The sequence below is a fragment of the Panthera leo genome, chromosome A3, assembly GCF_018350215.1.
Source record: "Panthera leo isolate Ple1 chromosome A3, P.leo_Ple1_pat1.1, whole genome shotgun sequence".
NCBI classification, from domain to species: domain Eukaryota; kingdom Metazoa; phylum Chordata; class Mammalia; order Carnivora; family Felidae; genus Panthera; species Panthera leo.
This window is the reverse complement of record NC_056681.1, coordinates 118,839,950-118,855,482: the sequence shown is the minus strand read 5'-3', so window position 1 is coordinate 118,855,482 and position 15,533 is coordinate 118,839,950. Positions and strand designations below refer to the sequence as shown.

The 15,533-nt window shown below is 60.6% G+C and overlaps 1 protein-coding gene across 4 annotated transcripts in view; it reads right to left on the bottom strand.

Moving 5' to 3' along the window:
- OTOF (otoferlin) overlaps window positions 1-15,533 on the bottom strand; it is a 92,589-nt gene that overhangs the window by 6,598 nt on the left and 70,458 nt on the right. For 2 of the 4 annotated variants that reach the window (XM_042933484.1, XM_042933486.1), the window contains 24 exons: window positions 14,093-14,316; window positions 13,530-13,638; window positions 12,837-13,017; window positions 12,623-12,743; window positions 11,935-12,035; window positions 11,716-11,806; window positions 11,453-11,569; window positions 10,963-11,115; window positions 10,419-10,608; window positions 10,214-10,338; window positions 9,731-9,865; window positions 8,867-9,028; window positions 8,563-8,682; window positions 7,943-8,104; window positions 7,678-7,840; window positions 7,048-7,118; window positions 5,479-5,508; window positions 4,949-5,080; window positions 2,860-2,926; window positions 1,813-1,949; window positions 1,552-1,686; window positions 1,100-1,237; window positions 637-764; window positions 368-538 (listed from right to left, as the gene is read on the bottom strand). In XM_042933484.1, coding sequence (XP_042789418.1) covers window positions 368-538; window positions 637-764; window positions 1,100-1,237; window positions 1,552-1,686; window positions 1,813-1,949; window positions 2,860-2,926; window positions 4,949-5,080; window positions 5,479-5,508; window positions 7,048-7,118; window positions 7,678-7,840; window positions 7,943-8,104; window positions 8,563-8,682; window positions 8,867-9,028; window positions 9,731-9,865; window positions 10,214-10,338; window positions 10,419-10,608; window positions 10,963-11,115; window positions 11,453-11,569; window positions 11,716-11,806; window positions 11,935-12,035; window positions 12,623-12,743; window positions 12,837-13,017; window positions 13,530-13,638; window positions 14,093-14,316 — 3,163 coding nt within the window. Of the gene's footprint in view, window positions 1-367; window positions 539-636; window positions 765-1,099; window positions 1,238-1,551; window positions 1,687-1,812; window positions 1,950-2,859; window positions 2,927-4,948; window positions 5,081-5,478; window positions 5,509-7,047; window positions 7,179-7,677; window positions 7,841-7,942; window positions 8,105-8,562; window positions 8,683-8,866; window positions 9,029-9,730; window positions 9,866-10,213; window positions 10,339-10,418; window positions 10,609-10,962; window positions 11,116-11,452; window positions 11,570-11,715; window positions 11,807-11,934; window positions 12,036-12,622; window positions 12,744-12,836; window positions 13,018-13,529; window positions 13,639-14,092; window positions 14,317-15,533 lie in introns of all 4 variants that reach the window. The other 2 variants (XM_042933483.1, XM_042933482.1) reach the window with 1 other exon arrangement.

The following is a 15,533-nucleotide window of genomic DNA, read 5'->3' as shown; positions in this document are numbered from 1 at the left end:
GGACACTGGTAACCAGAGAGTTTGGGGACGTGTCGAGAGTCACACAGCCTGTCAGTGGCAGAGACTGGCTGGATCCCCAGTGGCCTCTGCCTGGCCTCTTCCCAGCCCTGGGGTTCTCTCCTTGCCCGGCCTCCCCTGTCCTAGAAGCCCCCCCCACCCCCCGCCCCCGGCTCTCTCCTTGTGTTAGAATCTGTGGTCTGCTCGGTCTGTACGGATGGACGCCTGGACTGGGACCAAAACTGTAATATATCCACCTTCCCAGACCACGATCTCTGAGTCTTGGGTTTTGGGAGTCAAGATGCGGCAGGTGCGCCCGCCCCGCCCCTGCCCCTGCTCCACCCCTGCCCCTGCCCCCTGCCCCACGCACATGGAGTAGGTCTGGGCGATGCCACAGGTGGCCCGGTGTTTGCTGTAGAAGCGGTTCTCCAGGTCAATCTTGGTTTCCCCGATGAGGTCATCGGTGCCTACCAGATCCCAGTCGTACACGGCCACTGTCAGCATGGATTCCATGGGGAAGGAGGCCTCGATGTCAAAGGACCTGGCGGGGTGGGGGTTAGAAGGACTGAGGGCGTCTGGCCGGGGAAGCCGGGTGGGGCCGGAGGGGGCGGTGGCCCGTGGGCCGCCAGGAGGCCTTACTTCCCAAAGACAGGGTTGAGCTGCTTGGAGATGTAGTTCTCCTTGTCTCGGATGTCAGTTTTGCCCAGCCGGATGGCAATGTAGGGGTCGGCTTTGCCGTTAATGTCTGCGGGGTGCAGGTCCGTGGCCTGGGATGGGGGAGGGGTGCTCCTGAGCAGGCTCCCCACACACCCTCTTCGCCTTCCAGTGCCCTCACCCTTCTCTGATGGTCCCGTGATAGCAAAGGGCGGGAGCACTGGACCGGAGAAAGGAGAGTTGCTGTGTCACCTGGGGCAAAAGTCGTCGCCCATCTCAGGTCTTGGCTTCCTCCTCTAGAGAAGGTGGGAACTAGGCCAGGTGACCTCTCTGGTGCCTCCCACTTGGGGCTGTGACACTGTACACTGACACTTCAGAACGCTGCTTTAGCGCCTCCTGGGCAGGAGGACTGGGAGACCGGGGGGAGGGGATTCGAGGGGAGTCTTACCCTGACCACATAGACTCGGACCAGCACATTGATGGGGTCGTTGCTGGGGATGCCCTGGAACATGCCGTAGGTGGGGTCGTAGCCGGCTTCCCGGGACACGTCCTCTGGGAGTGGCACTTTATACACGCAGAGGGAGCCCTGGGGCAAGGCAGGGGCTCAGGTGCGGGTAGCGTTCCAAACGGTCCACAGTACAGAGGGACGGCATCCTGTGCTCAGGGTTGATGGATCTGAGGGGGGTCCAGGGGCTGAGGAGGGAGTGGCCAGGGCAACGTTGGGGGTGGGGCACTCAGGGCAGATGCTCTTTTTTAAGCAGCATAGAAATATTTTCATGTTTACGAATCAGTGCAGCCGACAGTTCCACTTGACTGTCGGCCCTGGGCTTGGGGTGGGGAGAAGAGCTGGTGGGCGAGGGGTACGATGCTCAGGGCCTGGGCCCACACTCCTTGCCTCACCTTGAACCGGCCCACGATGCGCTCCTCCTCCGTGGAACCGTCCTCGTCATCCCCTGTCTTGCCCCGCAGCAGATTGAAAGTGTGCAGCCAGTCCTCAAAGTTGTCAAACTCAGACTCCAGCTCCTTGGGGTACACCTGAGCCAGGCCAGGCCATCAGGGGGACACGGCACGATCACTGCGCCCCGTCTTGTCCCATCTGCCCCCCCCCCCCGCCCCAGGCAGGACCCCACACCCCTGGTGGGTCTGCCCCCAGACCCTCACCTTAAGCTCATCAATCTTGGGTTTCTTCTTCTCTGGGGCCTCAGGCCCCTGGCCAGTGCCGGGGCTCTGGGTTCTCTTTTTCTTCTCCTCCTTCGCTGCCTTTGCCTTCTCCTTGCCCTTCATCGGCCCCTTTAGGCCTGGCCAGAACCAGAAAAGGAGGCCCTGGTCAGTTTGGGGCAGAAACGATGAAGCAGGAAGTTCTGGGTTAGAGACCCAGATCGGCTGCTAATTGACTTTGCTGATGTAACTCCTCTGGGCCCTGTGTACTCATCGGTAAGATGCAGACAATACTCCCTGGCATGCCTGCCTCCCACGGGTAGGTGCAGGGCACCCATAAAGCCACACTGGGGACTGTGTACAAAGACTGCTGCCATGCCCTCCGGCAGAGCAGAGCAGGGAGGGGGCGTGGGTCTTGAGTCGGGAGGCCTGAGCCACACAGCACTTTCCTCTCTGGCCATTTCACTTTCCTCTCTCTGCTCAATCTGCAATTGAGCAATTGACGAGCCTCAATCTGCTCGTCTGTCATATCCAGAGGGCTATTCTACACCAGCATTTCCCAAACCGCACTCAGTGGAACAGCCGCTGTGGATGTTCTTGGAATGTTGTAGAAGAGAGTGCCTATTGTGGTCAAAGAAGCTGGGGAAATATTTTATATTCTATCTTCCTTTTAGAGACTTATAATAACATTTGCATATTAAAGGCACTGGGAAGTCCTGTGCCAAGAGACCTGTTTAATCCATTTGACCAAAGAATCCTCTTTCCCTCTGGAATACCCATTAATAGCGTTCCACGGAAAAGGCCTGGAAAACGCTGAAGCTCTGTTGTTCTGTGGCTGTAAATGTCTCTCACCATGGTGGCTGAACTGGTCACTCTAGATTAGAGCCTACGCCTGCCCCCTGGTGCCCAGGGATGGCTGGTGATAGCTGCCCTTGGCTGCTAGAGCGGCGCAGGGCCCTGGGCTGGGAAAGACAAGCAGCTGGGGTGGCGGGTCGAGGAGCCAGCCCTCTAGGGCGGCAGGGAGGCAGAGACCCAGGGTCCCGGGCTCACCCTCCGTGTTCTCCACCTCCTCCTTCTCCTCCAAGTCAATGCCGGAGGCCTCTTGCTGTCGAAGTTGCTGCCAAAAGATGAGGTGAAGAGGAGAGAAGGTGGGCTTCCTGGGGAGGGGTCTTTCGACCCCATCCTGTGGTCTCAGACCAGTCTTAAATGCTTAGAAACTTTTGGGGGTGCTTGGGTGGCTCAGTTGGTTGGGTCTTGGCCTTTCGGTTTTGGCTCAGGTCATGATCTCGCGGTTTGTGAGTTCTAGCCCCACATCGGGCTCTGCACTGACGGCACGGAGCCTGCTTGGGATTTCTCTCTCCCTCTCGCTCTGCCCCTCCCCGGCCTGCACTCTCTCTCTCTCTCCCTTTCTCTCTCTCTCAAAAAATAAACAAATAAAAATAATAAAAAAAAAAGAAACAGACGCCTTTTCCTGTTGGGGTTCAAACCCATCATGCACTCTGTGTGAGTGGGTTAAAAAAATTTATGATATTGTGTACAGTATGACCAACTGTGGTCAGGAGTTTATGATTCTTTAAATTGTGCACCATTTAAAAATAAAATGCCCTTTAATGTTGATTCTTAGTGGTATTCTTTTTTTTTTTAATAGAAAAAGTATAGTAGAAAAGCATAACTGAATATGAAAAAATGTGCTCTCTGTTCTACCCAGTTCACAGCACCTGCTGGGAACTAAATCCCCGGGTTTCAACCAAGGCGCCACCTGGTGGCAACCTATGCAAATTACAGGATTAGACACCAGGAGTCAACAGGCAGCCCCTTGGAGCTCGAGCCTGGCCAGCTTGAATCCAGGAGATGATGGTGGGAGAAGATACTACTAGGCGACCCCCAATTATCTGCCTTCCTGAGTTTTAGAAGTTTTTCTGGACACACAGGCATGTAGGTAAAGATTACATTTCCCAGCCTCCCTAGCAGCTAAGTGTGGCTCCAGGGACTAGATTTAGGCCAACATGAGTCGAAGTGATATGTGCAACCTCTAGGTTGGGGCTTTAAGAGGAAAGGGCTATGCTTCCTCCTCTTCTCTTTGCCCTTTCCTGGGCACTGGTATTTGGACGTGAGGGTGAGTCATCTCCAACCACACAGATGACCACACAGTCATCTCCAACCACACAGGGTCTTAGTGCCTGCCACCATTATGTCACCATACCAGCCTAACTCCACTCTCCGAGACATTATGTGAGACAGAAAGAAGCTTCTGTCTTGTTCACACCAATCTAACTTGCTACAGCAGCTTAGCCTGCTAACTAACGTGCATCGGAAACCTTGCACACAGCCTGGGCCACAGAGAGGGCCTGGGGAGAGAGGATGACTGGATCAGCTCAGGTCCTACTGAGGAAGCACAATCATGGGCACACGTCCCTCCTGGTCGGTCAGTAAGTCGGGGAGTGCCCTGAGCTAGGGAGTGCCCTGAGCCAGGGAGAGGGACACGTGAGGAAGAAGAGAAATGCACTTTCTGGAACTTGCAGTCAGTGGCAGCAGACAGAAACTGAACGCGCACAGTCGGGGAAGAATATTTCACAGCCACAGTGACTGAGATGTGCAGAATGAAGCATTGTGAGGAGGTGCAAGAACTACTAAGAAACCATTGCTCCCTTTCGGCCTCGGCGCACATGTTTCTCTTCTTCCTCAAAGGTCACCTTCCCCGGGAAGCCTTCTCTGACTCCCCCAGGCATTGCTCTGGCTTTGTCATCACACTGTAGTGTAGCAGCTTACGTGTCCATTTGCCCAGTAGACCGAGGGCTCCTTAGGGCAGGTATGGACTTATCTTTGGCTCCCACAGTACCTAGGAAGGTGTCTGACTCATCATACATACTCAAGAGATGTTTGTGGAGTGAGTGAGTGAAAACAAAAGGAAACCTGGCCAGGGAAGGTAGACTGGACCGCCATTTTGGAAGAGGTGGGGCCTGAGCTAGAACTTGAAGGATGTGAAACAAGTGTGCTCCAAGCTCATGTTGATGGAGTCGGGGAACTGGCCCTGGTGGGGATGGGAAAGAAGCTGGACTGGAGGGGCCGATGTGGAGTTTGGGTCACCTTCCCTAGCCCCATTCCTCCTTGGCTCCCCAGCCCGGGCCTGAGGCCTCACCTCCTTCATGGTATCAATGGAGGCAAAGTACTTGGACCACCAGTCCAGCATGCTCTCATCGGGCTCCTCCTCCTCTGGCTCTTCTGAGCTGCCCTTTTTCTTCTTTTTCTTCTTCTCTTTCTCCTCGTCAGCCTGGAGGGGTGGCCAGGTCCAGAGTCCCGCATACATCCCTGCTCCCTGGCCGTTCCCAGGGCCCTAGACCGTCCAGGGTTCTCCCATCCATTCTGACCATCTGCTTCTGGGACGCCTTAGACTCTGTGAGGCTTCTTGGGGCCACCAATGTCAAAGGGTCAAGGGCCATGTTTTGTGGAGGAGGATGCCATGGCCCAGAGAGGCTCATGACCTGTCAATGTGAGGGGCTTTGCTGCCTGAGTAGTTCTCTCCTTCTGCCTCTTCGGAAGGGTGTGCTGGCCCCGAGCATCCAGGGGCTGGGGAGTGACTCAGTCCCTGATGTCAGGCCCCTTGGCCTGATACCCTATGTCACTGCAGGGTCCTCTCTCCCCAAAGCCCCCGGATGGGCCCGCACTCACCACATCCACCTTGATGACGGCATCAGAAGTCTGCAGAGGGGAACCAAGGAGACAGGGGCAGAATTAGCTACCAAGGGCGTGAAGCGGCAGGCGGTGTCCATCCAGAAGAGGAGAGGAGAAGAGCGGGAGCTGAGAGGGACCTCGTGCAGGGCCATTCACCACGAGCCCCTGTGCTCTGTGGGCCTTGCCCTGACACGAGCACGCTGCCTGGTGAACCTAGAAAAGGTCTGCTTGGCAGATGTCTCCTCAGACTTTCAAGGACAGTGGCTCTCAACCCCGGCTACACGTCAGAATCGCCGGGCGGGGGGGGGGTTGCTTTACAAACGATCAGTGCCATGTTGCCACTGAGTCCAAATGTGGGGGCTGGGCACCTGCACAGTTGTAAACCCCCCAGATGGTTTCAGTGGGCATTGAGGGTTGGGCAGGGAGCCTGACCCACATGTGCTGGGAGTTCGGTAACGGTGGCTGGACAGGGTCAACTTCAACCCTACTCTCCCCCCTTACCAGGGCAAGGGCTTTAAAAATTTAGCGGATGCACACACAAATGCGTAGCTGAAGAGGGCCCTGGTGAAAATGCCCCAGCAGAGCCCAGGGCCTGGGGAAAGGTGACGAAGCTTGGGCCTGTGCTGTCCTCTGTCTTGTTCACTGATGGTCTGAAATGACAGGGCCCACCCCCGGCCCCAGGAGGAGCCCCCGGGGAGGGAGCCGAGGGGGCACGGGATCTCCAGGCCCAGCCCCCCAGCAGTGGGCTTTCCCGGCAGTGCTGTGGGCCAGGCCTTGGCCCGTACCTGCTCCCCTTTCTTGAGAACCATGCCCAGTGCTAACTCAGCCAGCCGGCGGGGACTCTGTGGGGTTAAGTAAGGACTGTGGGCCAAGAGAGGTCATTTCAGACCAAGCTCAGACCTCAGAAGCTAGGAGGAGCCCCAGGCTGTGTGGAGCACGTGAGGTCAGGAATGGGATGGAGATAACGTGGTAGGGAAGAAGCCCACATCCAGCCCCTTGGTGCCGTCTGGACTCAGGATGGCCTGGTTCAGGCCAGCCTCCTCCCCACCCTCCCCTGCAGGTGCCATCTCTGCATCTAAACCCCAGAGGCCAGGTCCCCCTCTGGCAGATAAACGTCCCCTAGTCCCAAGACCAAGAGGAAGAAGGAGCTTCCACCTGGAAATCCTTCCCCAGCCCAGGCTTAGGCAGGGCTGCTCTTTAAAGGCTGGGATGGAAACCCAGGGACCTTCTGGAAAGAACGCTGGTGTTCACACAAAGCCTGGTGTCTACGTGGTGTGGCTTGTTGGAGTAAAAATAATTACAGGTTATCACCTCAAACGGTCACTGCTCCCTCTGTCTCTCGTACGTGCACACCACTCGCTCGTGCACGTGTGCACGTTCACATGCACACTCAGGCACGCACACGCAGGACCGACAGTCTTACATTCCAGGACAGTGTTTGGATGGACCGCTTGCACAACGTAGCCAGGGTGGGCCCTCGACCGTGACATGCCAAAGGAGGCGGCCCCGCTCGCGAGAAGTGTCACACATTCCCAGCAGGCGCAGGACTGACCCCACGCGCCTTACCGCGTCCAGCTTCACCATGGTCTCCAGCTTCCGGACAGGCACCTCTGGCTCCATGTTCACCACGACCTCCCCTGGGGGGTGAGAGGAGGGACCGCCATCGCACAGCACACGGCGACCCCGAGGGAGCCTGCCTGGACAGAGAGATGGACAGACAGGCAGACGGACAGAAAGGAGCAGGAGTAACAGTGAGAGTCGGAAGCGGCTGGAAGGACCAGAGGCCTAAAGCTGATTCTGGAACTTTCTGAGGCAAGAGGGAGGGACAGAGCAGTTGGGCATACGGAGAGGCAGAAAGGGAGCCAGAGAGAAGGCTGAGCTGCGGTGAAACAGGGGAGGTTGGGCTGGGAGGGAGGCTGGAAGGGAGGCTTGGGTCTCCTCCAAGAGCCGGTGGAGGAAGCCACCTGCCCTCGGGCCCTCTAAGGGTGTGTCTGGCTCCAGCCCTTTCTGGCTCTAGAGCGAGGGGTGGCCAAGGGTAGCCTTGGCCCCCAGGATGGGGCCTCCCCTGGCCTCCCCCACACCCACTTGGGGATGCCCCCTGCGGAGCCAGCTGGCGGCTTCGAGGCCTGGACTGCGGGCAGGAGCCCCTCCCGTGGGCCGATGCAGCCGGGCCCGGGCTTGGGGGTGTGGCCGTACCCGTGGTGTTCCAGTTGGGCGCCGAGCGGTCTGGGGGCCTGTAGATGAAGCGCCTGAGAGAGCTGACGGCGTGGGAACCCACCAGGGTGTAGCGGCCGAAGGCCCGGCAGTCCACCACTCGGATGTTCAGGGGCGGGTGCAGCAGCTCGTTCTCCGGGAGGTCCTGGGGGGTGCGGGCCGAGGGCAGCCCGGGCTCAAGGGGGGACCCGAGGAGCCGGGCCACCCCCAGCCACACCAGCCGCACCCCGCCCCGCCCGGCACCCACCACTTCAAACCACTTGACGAGGGTGTTGAAGTTGGGGTTCTTCTTGTAATTGTGGATCAGGGACGACTGCACCCCCTTCCCCGCACACTCGATGTCTACCCGGGGCCGGTCCACCTGGGCCAGGTTGACTCGCTTCAGGTCCCGCAGGCCCCAGAAGAGCACCTGGGCCGGGCGGGAGAGGAGAGCCCCTCAGTGGGGCCGCTTGAGAGTGGGCTGGGCCCCCTGAGAAGGAACTGGGCCGTGGGTGGGCAACAAGACTGGAGGGGCAGGGCCCCGATCGCTGATGAGAGGCAGGTGTCCTTAAGGCGCTTCGGGGCGAGGGTGGGTGTGGGGGTGAGGACAGGAGGGCTGGGGAAGGTCCCGGAACGAGGCAGTGTAACTCAGTGCAGGCTGGGCAGCCACTGGATGGGGGGCGGGGGGGAGCCTGGCTCTGTGCTGGCTCTGGGTGTGACCTTGGACAAGTCACTTTCCCTGCTAGGCCCTCAGTCTCCCGGGTGCCAACCGTGTAATGTGTACACAAGAGCCCTGCTGGAAAGAGAGTGAAGGGGGCAAGGAAGCCAGAACACAGCAGGGCCTGTCCAGGGCAGGGACAGGAGGACCCCGACGGAGCCCTCACTCACCTCGATTCGGTATTTGCTGAGCACGGGCCGGATGCCCACGGGCACAGGCATGATGGGACCTCGGTCCATGTCCCCCAGGCCGTTGATGGGTGGCAGGTCTGCCTTTCCCGCAGGCCCGATCTGGGGAATGGGAGTCACAGTATCACACTCTCCTTCCCCGTGAGTTCTCTGTCAGGTGAAATGGCCGACGCCCCGGGCCCCTGATGCCCCGGGCCACCACCAGCTTCGGTCAAGCCGGCCTCGCGGCCGGCGGGACGGGGAGGATGGCCGCCCCCGGCCCTGGCCCCCCTCCCCGCGGCCCCACCTGCAGCAGCTCGAAGGCAGCCAGCAGGTCCCCGGCAGTGGCGTTGCCACGGTAGATCTGGTAGTACTCGAGCTGGGGTGGGAAGCGGGGTGGACAGTACTCCTCGTCTGCCATCTTCACCAGGGGCTTGGCGAAGGTCCGGCCCATGAAGTCGACTTTGCCCTGACAGAACAAATGACCGAGGTGGCCTCCCAGGTCCCGAGTGGACCGTGCACGTTCACGCCTGGGATCCCGGTCAGTCCTCGCCGTAGCCCCGGCAGCTGAGGGGCGGGTGCGACCGCCCCATTTTACAGATGGGGACGCCAGGCCTTAGGGCCCACCGCAGACTCGGCCAAGGCCACGCTGGCAGTGAATGGCAGATTCGGGACTGGCAGTGAGATCGTCCTACGTCTAGTTCAGGGCTCTCGGGTTATCCCAGCAGCTGGAGCGGTGGCTCCCCAGCTCTGCAGGGGTCGCCTCAATCCTTGCTTGCCCACTCCAGAGCTCCCACGGAGAGCCGTGGGGCCGTTGCTGACTGCAGTAGGTGTGGGCAGGGGGCTGAGGAGCCCAGGGACGTGGGCAGGCTGGAGGTAGCAGGCCTTGCTGGCAGGTGTCCTGGTGGTTCTGGGCCTGAGCTGGGCCGGTCTGTGGCAGGAGGTAGGGACACCCTGGCCCAGCTCCTCCCTGAGATCCCGGTGGCCCACGGCATCGGGAAGGGGTTGGCCGGCAGTGACAGGGCAGGAGACATGTGGCTGCTGACCCGCCCCTACCCCAGCTTCCCGGCAAGCACCCTGGTGCTGGGTGCAGACAGCCGGAGGTGGCCGTCGAGGTAGGTGCAACGCAGGGACGAAGGCGTAGGTCCCTGGTTCTGGAGCCCACCCGTACCATGGTGTCCTGGTCGTAGATTTCGATGACGATGATGGGGGGGTCATCCCGCAACTCATGGGCTTCGCCATATAGCTCCAGGTTGTCGAACACCAGCATCTGGTCCCAGGTGGGGCACAGGGTCTCATTCAGCACCTGCGGCACCGGGCAGCGGGGTGGTGGGTAATGCGCGGCGGGGGGGGGGGCGGTGCGGGCAGATACATGAGCAGGAGTCACCCCCCAGTCGCCGCAGCTTCCAGGGACTCCAGGGAAAGGGTGTCATGTTGGTCCCAGGGCCCCTCCCAACCCCCATGTCTTTCCTTTCCTCTGTGGTGGATGCAACCACAAAAAGCCTTTACCAGTGTGGCGGGGGCCTGCAGACATCTGCGAGGCTGTCCTCCAGGGATCTGGGGTGCTGGCTCATCTGTTCTTCCAGGTCCCACACACTCACAGTCTCCCCAGTACTCCAGAGCAGAGCCACTCCCTCCTGCCCCGGGCCCTCACCTCCGTGCACTGACTCTGGTTGATGAAGAAGACGCGGGCGAAGGGGTCCGAGAGGCCGCTGCTGTCGGCAGCGAAGAGGCTTCGAGCCTGGTACATGTGGGCCCGGAGCTGGAACGCCTGCTTCTCTGTGGGGTAGAGCAGGCTGAGGCTCCCGGAGCCGGGGCCGGGAGCCAGGGGCGGCCCAGGCCCAGGGGCCGTCACTCACTGGTGTAGACCAGGCTGATGGGCGGGAAGGCGTGCAGGCCCAGGCCCTGGGCTGCCTTGACCTCCTCGAAGCCGCAGGGCAGGCCGCACAGGAAGTCCTTGCGCTGCTTGCTCAGGCCCAGCCACAGGTAGAGCTCCAGCTTGGCCTGCACCGTCCAGCCCACGGAACCGAAGCCCCGCTTGCCCGGCAGCTGGGGGTGGGCGTGGGGTCAGCTGCCCGGCCCCGTGGGGTGAGGGAGGGGCGGGAGGCCTGGCAGAGGCCTTGGTCAGAGCTGCCCCTGCCCCTCCAAAGCCGTCCCACGGGACGGGAGGGGGGCGGGGGAGGGGGGCTGGGGTGGGAAGAGTGCAGGGGTGGGGGGGCCAGGCGCTGCCCCCTCCCCCTCTTGCTGTTCTCTGCAGCTCTTCTCTGAGCACCTGCCAGCCCCAGGGCTGGGGGCTCACTCCCTCCAAGGGGAGGCTGATCCCTTGAAGGAAGCCAGATGCAAACCCTGGCCCCTAGCCCCGCCCCCGCCCCCCTCCCCCCCGCCTCGCTCCCCTTCTGGCACCTTGAGGAAGAGCGTCTTGACCTTGGCGCAGTCCTTGCCCAGCTCCTCCTCAACGATGGAGAAGAGCAGGTCCTTGGAGGGCACCCTGGCGTAGGCAGTGCGCTTGTTGTTGTTCATCATCCAGATGAAGACGTCGGGGATGCTGTGCTGAGGCTGGGGTCAGGGGCGAGGGGGGCCGCTAAGGGAGGGGTCCTGCCACGGGGCCTGACTGACCCTCAGCATCTCTGCCTCAGAGGGCCAGGCCTGGGTCTGCAGAGCAGAGGGGACCCGGATGCCGGGTCCTCCTTCCCCTCCCACGGGTGGAGTGGAGAGAACACACGACGGACGAAGGGCTTGTTCACCACCCCCGTCCCCTGAGGGCTGTCAGAGAAGGAGGGGCCTCCTCGGTGGTCCTGCCCAGCCCCTTCCTGTGCAGCAACCCCTTCTCCGCTCTAGTCACTCCGGTTTAGGGGATGGGCACCCCCTCTCCGCGCGCTGACGGGGGCCACACCTCGTCTGCCAGGAAGCGCAGTTTCTGCAGGAAATTCTGGCACAGCCTCAGCTTGTCCCGCACCGTGTGCCGCTTCACCTGTGCCCGCAAGGTCTTGGCCTGCTGCCCCATACTCTCCTGTGTGTGTGGGGGGGGGGTGCTCTGAGTGGGGCTCAGGCCATGCTGCACGGTGGAGGGGGCTGGCCCTGGTGGCCGTGACCTCGGAGACAGATGTCCCCCCCCACCTCCGGCACCCTCCCCCCCCAGCCCCGGTGTGTCCTCACCAGCTCCCGCATGCAGGACTTGAGGCGCTCCCTGTCCAGCCTGGTGCGGGACGAGTGGCCCTGGTCCTTGTCAGCGAGGGAGAGGAAGCGGCTGGGGGACAAGGGGGACAGGGCTCAGCGGAGCCCACGGGCCAGCAGGGGGCCTGCAGATACTTCCTTCCTTGCCCAGCACCCCCCCCCCCCCCTTCCAGCCCCTCGCTCCCCACCCTTCTGTCTCACTAGCAACCACAGCTGAGCTCCTCCAGGACACCCCGCAGGCGACGCTCCGGATAGGACTTCTCCGTCTTTATCATCTCCTGCACGTCGTTCAGGCCTTCTTCCTGTGGCCCCGGAGTGAGGGCGTATGCTGAGCTCCAACCCCCCAACCTCAGCCTCCCCAGACATCTCCCCCCATGCATCAGGGGACCGCGGGGCTAGCGACCTGGGACCTCTCACTAGCGCCATGCTCCCCTGTCCCCTTCCCCAGGGTCCTGCCACTTTACGGAAACCACCAATTCCCCAGGTTCTGTTTCTTCCAGAAGGAAGAAGCCCCCTCTGGGCTGTGGGGCTGTGGTCCCGGTGGACTTGCTGGGGCTGGGCAGAGCTCAGGGCTAGATGGGGGGTGGGAGGGCAGTGCGGGCCACAGACAGAGGGAGTGGCCAGCGGCCCCCAGGGGACACCAGGACCGGATGGGCCAGGACTCCCGGACTCCACTCCAGGTAGCCCTTGGGCCCTCCGCCCACTCCCGGGACATGGGAGCAGGGACAGGAACAGAGGTCCCGCTGGGGCTATTCCTGCGATCCTCACCCCCTGTCCCCCACCCTCCCCATGGCAAGCTGCTGGGCAGGCTGCCTTGTGTGCTGCAGGGGAGGCTCCCAAGCTGGGCAAGGCCCTCCGAAGCACCCCGTGCCCCCAGCCTGGCCCTGACCAGCTTGTCTGCGATGTGGTCCATGATGTTGGCGTTGTAGAGGCGGCGACGCTGGTCCGGCCACCAGCTCTTGATGTAGATGCAGGGCTTGCGCTCCAGGTAGGGCAGATGGAAGTAGTTCCTGGGTGGGAGGAGGTGGGGGGGTTGAGGACTGGGGCCCCCGGAGGTGGGAGGGCCAGGCCATGAGAGTCGGGAGTCCATGCACTTGGCTCACCTGTCGGTGATCTGGGGCCGCATGGGCGGAGTCGAGGACACCGAGGCCAGGTCCCCACCCTCACCGGCATCTTCATCACTGGAGTTCTGGATCAGATCTACTTCTTCCTCATCCCCAGGCTCCTTCCGGGGCCTGGGCCTCTGGGGCCGCGACAGGCCATCAACTTCATTCCCATAGTTGCCTGGAGGCAGAAAGCGGCGGGTGAGGGCCTCGAGTCTTTTCCCCCCAGGCTCCTGCCAGCTGATCCACTGCTTCGGGTTTGTGGGAGCGAAGAGGTGAATCAGGGAGTGGGGAGGGTGCCACGAGTCTACCTGCTGGGACACGATAGAACGCTAGCCAGGGGAAGGTGCCCACATCCTCTGCCCCTTGCGAAGATCTTGCTAGCGGCCCTGCTGACCGCTGAGCTCGAGGTCCAGCTTCGGGCATGGCTGTATTCCTACTCTGTCCCCTCTCCCTTCTGCAGGGAAGACTTTCTTCTCATGTCCGGAACACAGCTCAGCCCTGCAGGTGGTACCCCTGTGGGCGGGTGTGTGCCCTCGAGTAGGTACACTGGGTACTATGTGGGTGCTTCAGGACGTGCAAAGGGAAGCGGTCAAAGTTTCCCTCCCCTGCCCCCGCCTGTGGTGCAGGGCCTGGCGGTCACTACCCAGCAGCTCCCAGGCCTGAAGATCCCTCTGTGAGCCCAGCACTCACCTATGGTCACCTCAAAGGTGATTGGCTTGTCTCCATTTTTCCGGTCGATCATTGAGGCCTCTAGGAAGGCTCCGAATAGAAAGAATTCTTCCATTTTCCCCGTGCAGCTCTGTGGGGAAGGCGGTTCAAACCATCCCCAAACCTCAGCAAGGATGTTGGGCCCGGTGCCAGGCTTCTCCCTACTCCTTTACAGACGGGCCTTGTGGGCTGATGGTGGGGGACATCCCACCCCATTGTGCCGAGGCCCAAATTCTTTTGCCCTCCAGCCTGGACATCCCTGGACAAGGACCACCATGGCCAGGAACCGGGCAAAGATGAGGCTCCATTTGGGAACCTCCAGGCAGAGTCAGGCACAAGCAGTAGGAAGGAACAGAGGCCCCCAGCAGGGCGCGGGCTCCTGCTTCCCTGGGAAGGAGGCCTCGTCATGGGGTCTTGCCCTCTGAGGCAGACAGGACAGCCACAGGCAGAGCCCAGGCCCAGGCTGCCACGGCGGGAAGCGGGCTGAGCTGGGGGCTCTGGAGGACAGCCCAGCGCCCCCCTCCCCCCCGCCCCCGGGACCTCACCTCTGAGACAGGCGTGGCCTGCTCCACCTGCACCTCCGTGGAGCTGGTCAGCTCAGGATTGGAGGTGTCCAGGATCTCCACCGCCAGGCCCAGCATGAGGCGGGCGCGGAACGACACGCCCTCCCCCAGGCCCTCATTCAGGTCCTGGTGCTCGTCCAGCAGCGTGTAGTTGCGTGTAGAGCCGTACATGTTCACCCAGGCCGGGCCCAGCGTGGGCAGGAAGCCTGTGGGCCACGGGGAGAGGGACAAGGGGCTCACCCGGGGTGGTGGGACCTCTTGTGGGGGCTCCGGCCTGCACCTCCTGGTTGCAGAGCTGAGGACCCTGTGCCTTGCTCGGTGAAATGTCTGAGGCCAGAGACAGCCTGCGGGCCAGCGAGCGGCTAACAGGAGGCTGCAGGGAGAGCTCGCGTCTGCTGTGCGTGGGCAGGCTTGGGGGCGGCCTTCCCCCTGGCCAGGAGCACTTCCCTGGGTCACGCTCCCTGCTTCCTGGCATGCGGAGCAGGGCTGCCCACAGCCTACTCGAAAGACAGATGCCAGCTCGTCTCAAACTCCTCAGCGTGGCCTTTTGGCCCTTTGCTGCCTGTGTAGATAGGCACCTCACCGGGCATCCCACCCGCTTCCGCTGACCTCCCCCTTCCTCTCCGAAGATCCCCGCTCTGTCCGGGGAGGCCGGCCCAACGCCTCGTCCCTACTAACTTCTCCCGTTTGTTGGAATTTGTGGTCTCCTGTGTGACACAGGGTCCAGTTCTGCTGCGTGTGCTTTGTTGGTTTGGTTTTTGTTCTGCCTGGTTTAAAACAAATTATAGCCTTTTGTAGCAACGTGGATGGAACTGGAGAGTGTTACGCTAAGGGAGATAAGTCACACAGAGAGAGACAGATACCATATGTTTTCACTGTTATGTGGATCCTGAGAAACTTAACAGAAGACCATGGGGGAGAAGGGAAAAAAAAAAAGTTAGAGAGGGAGGGAGCCAAAGCATAAGAGACTCTTAAAAACCGAGAATACACTGAGGGTTGATGGGGAGTGGCGGGGTGGGTGATGGGCATCGAGGAGGGCACCTGTTGGGATGAGCACTGGGTGTTGCATGGAAACCAATTTGACAATAAATTTCATATTAAAAAAAAACCAAATTATACCATTTAAAAAAATCAAGATATACTTTACAGGATATAAAATTCACCATTTTAAAATGTGATCCTTTACATAATAGAAAGTTCGCCATTCTAAAATATGCATTTTGGAGGTTTTTAGTATATTCACCGTGTTGTACAACCATCACCTAATTCCAGAACACTTGCACCCCTTCCCCCAAGAAACCCTGTACCTATTCGCAGTTAGTCCCACTTCCCCTCCCCCACAACCACTAACCTACTTCCTGGTTTTACGGATTTGCCTATTCTGGACATTTCGTATACACGAAATCATATAATATGTGGCCTT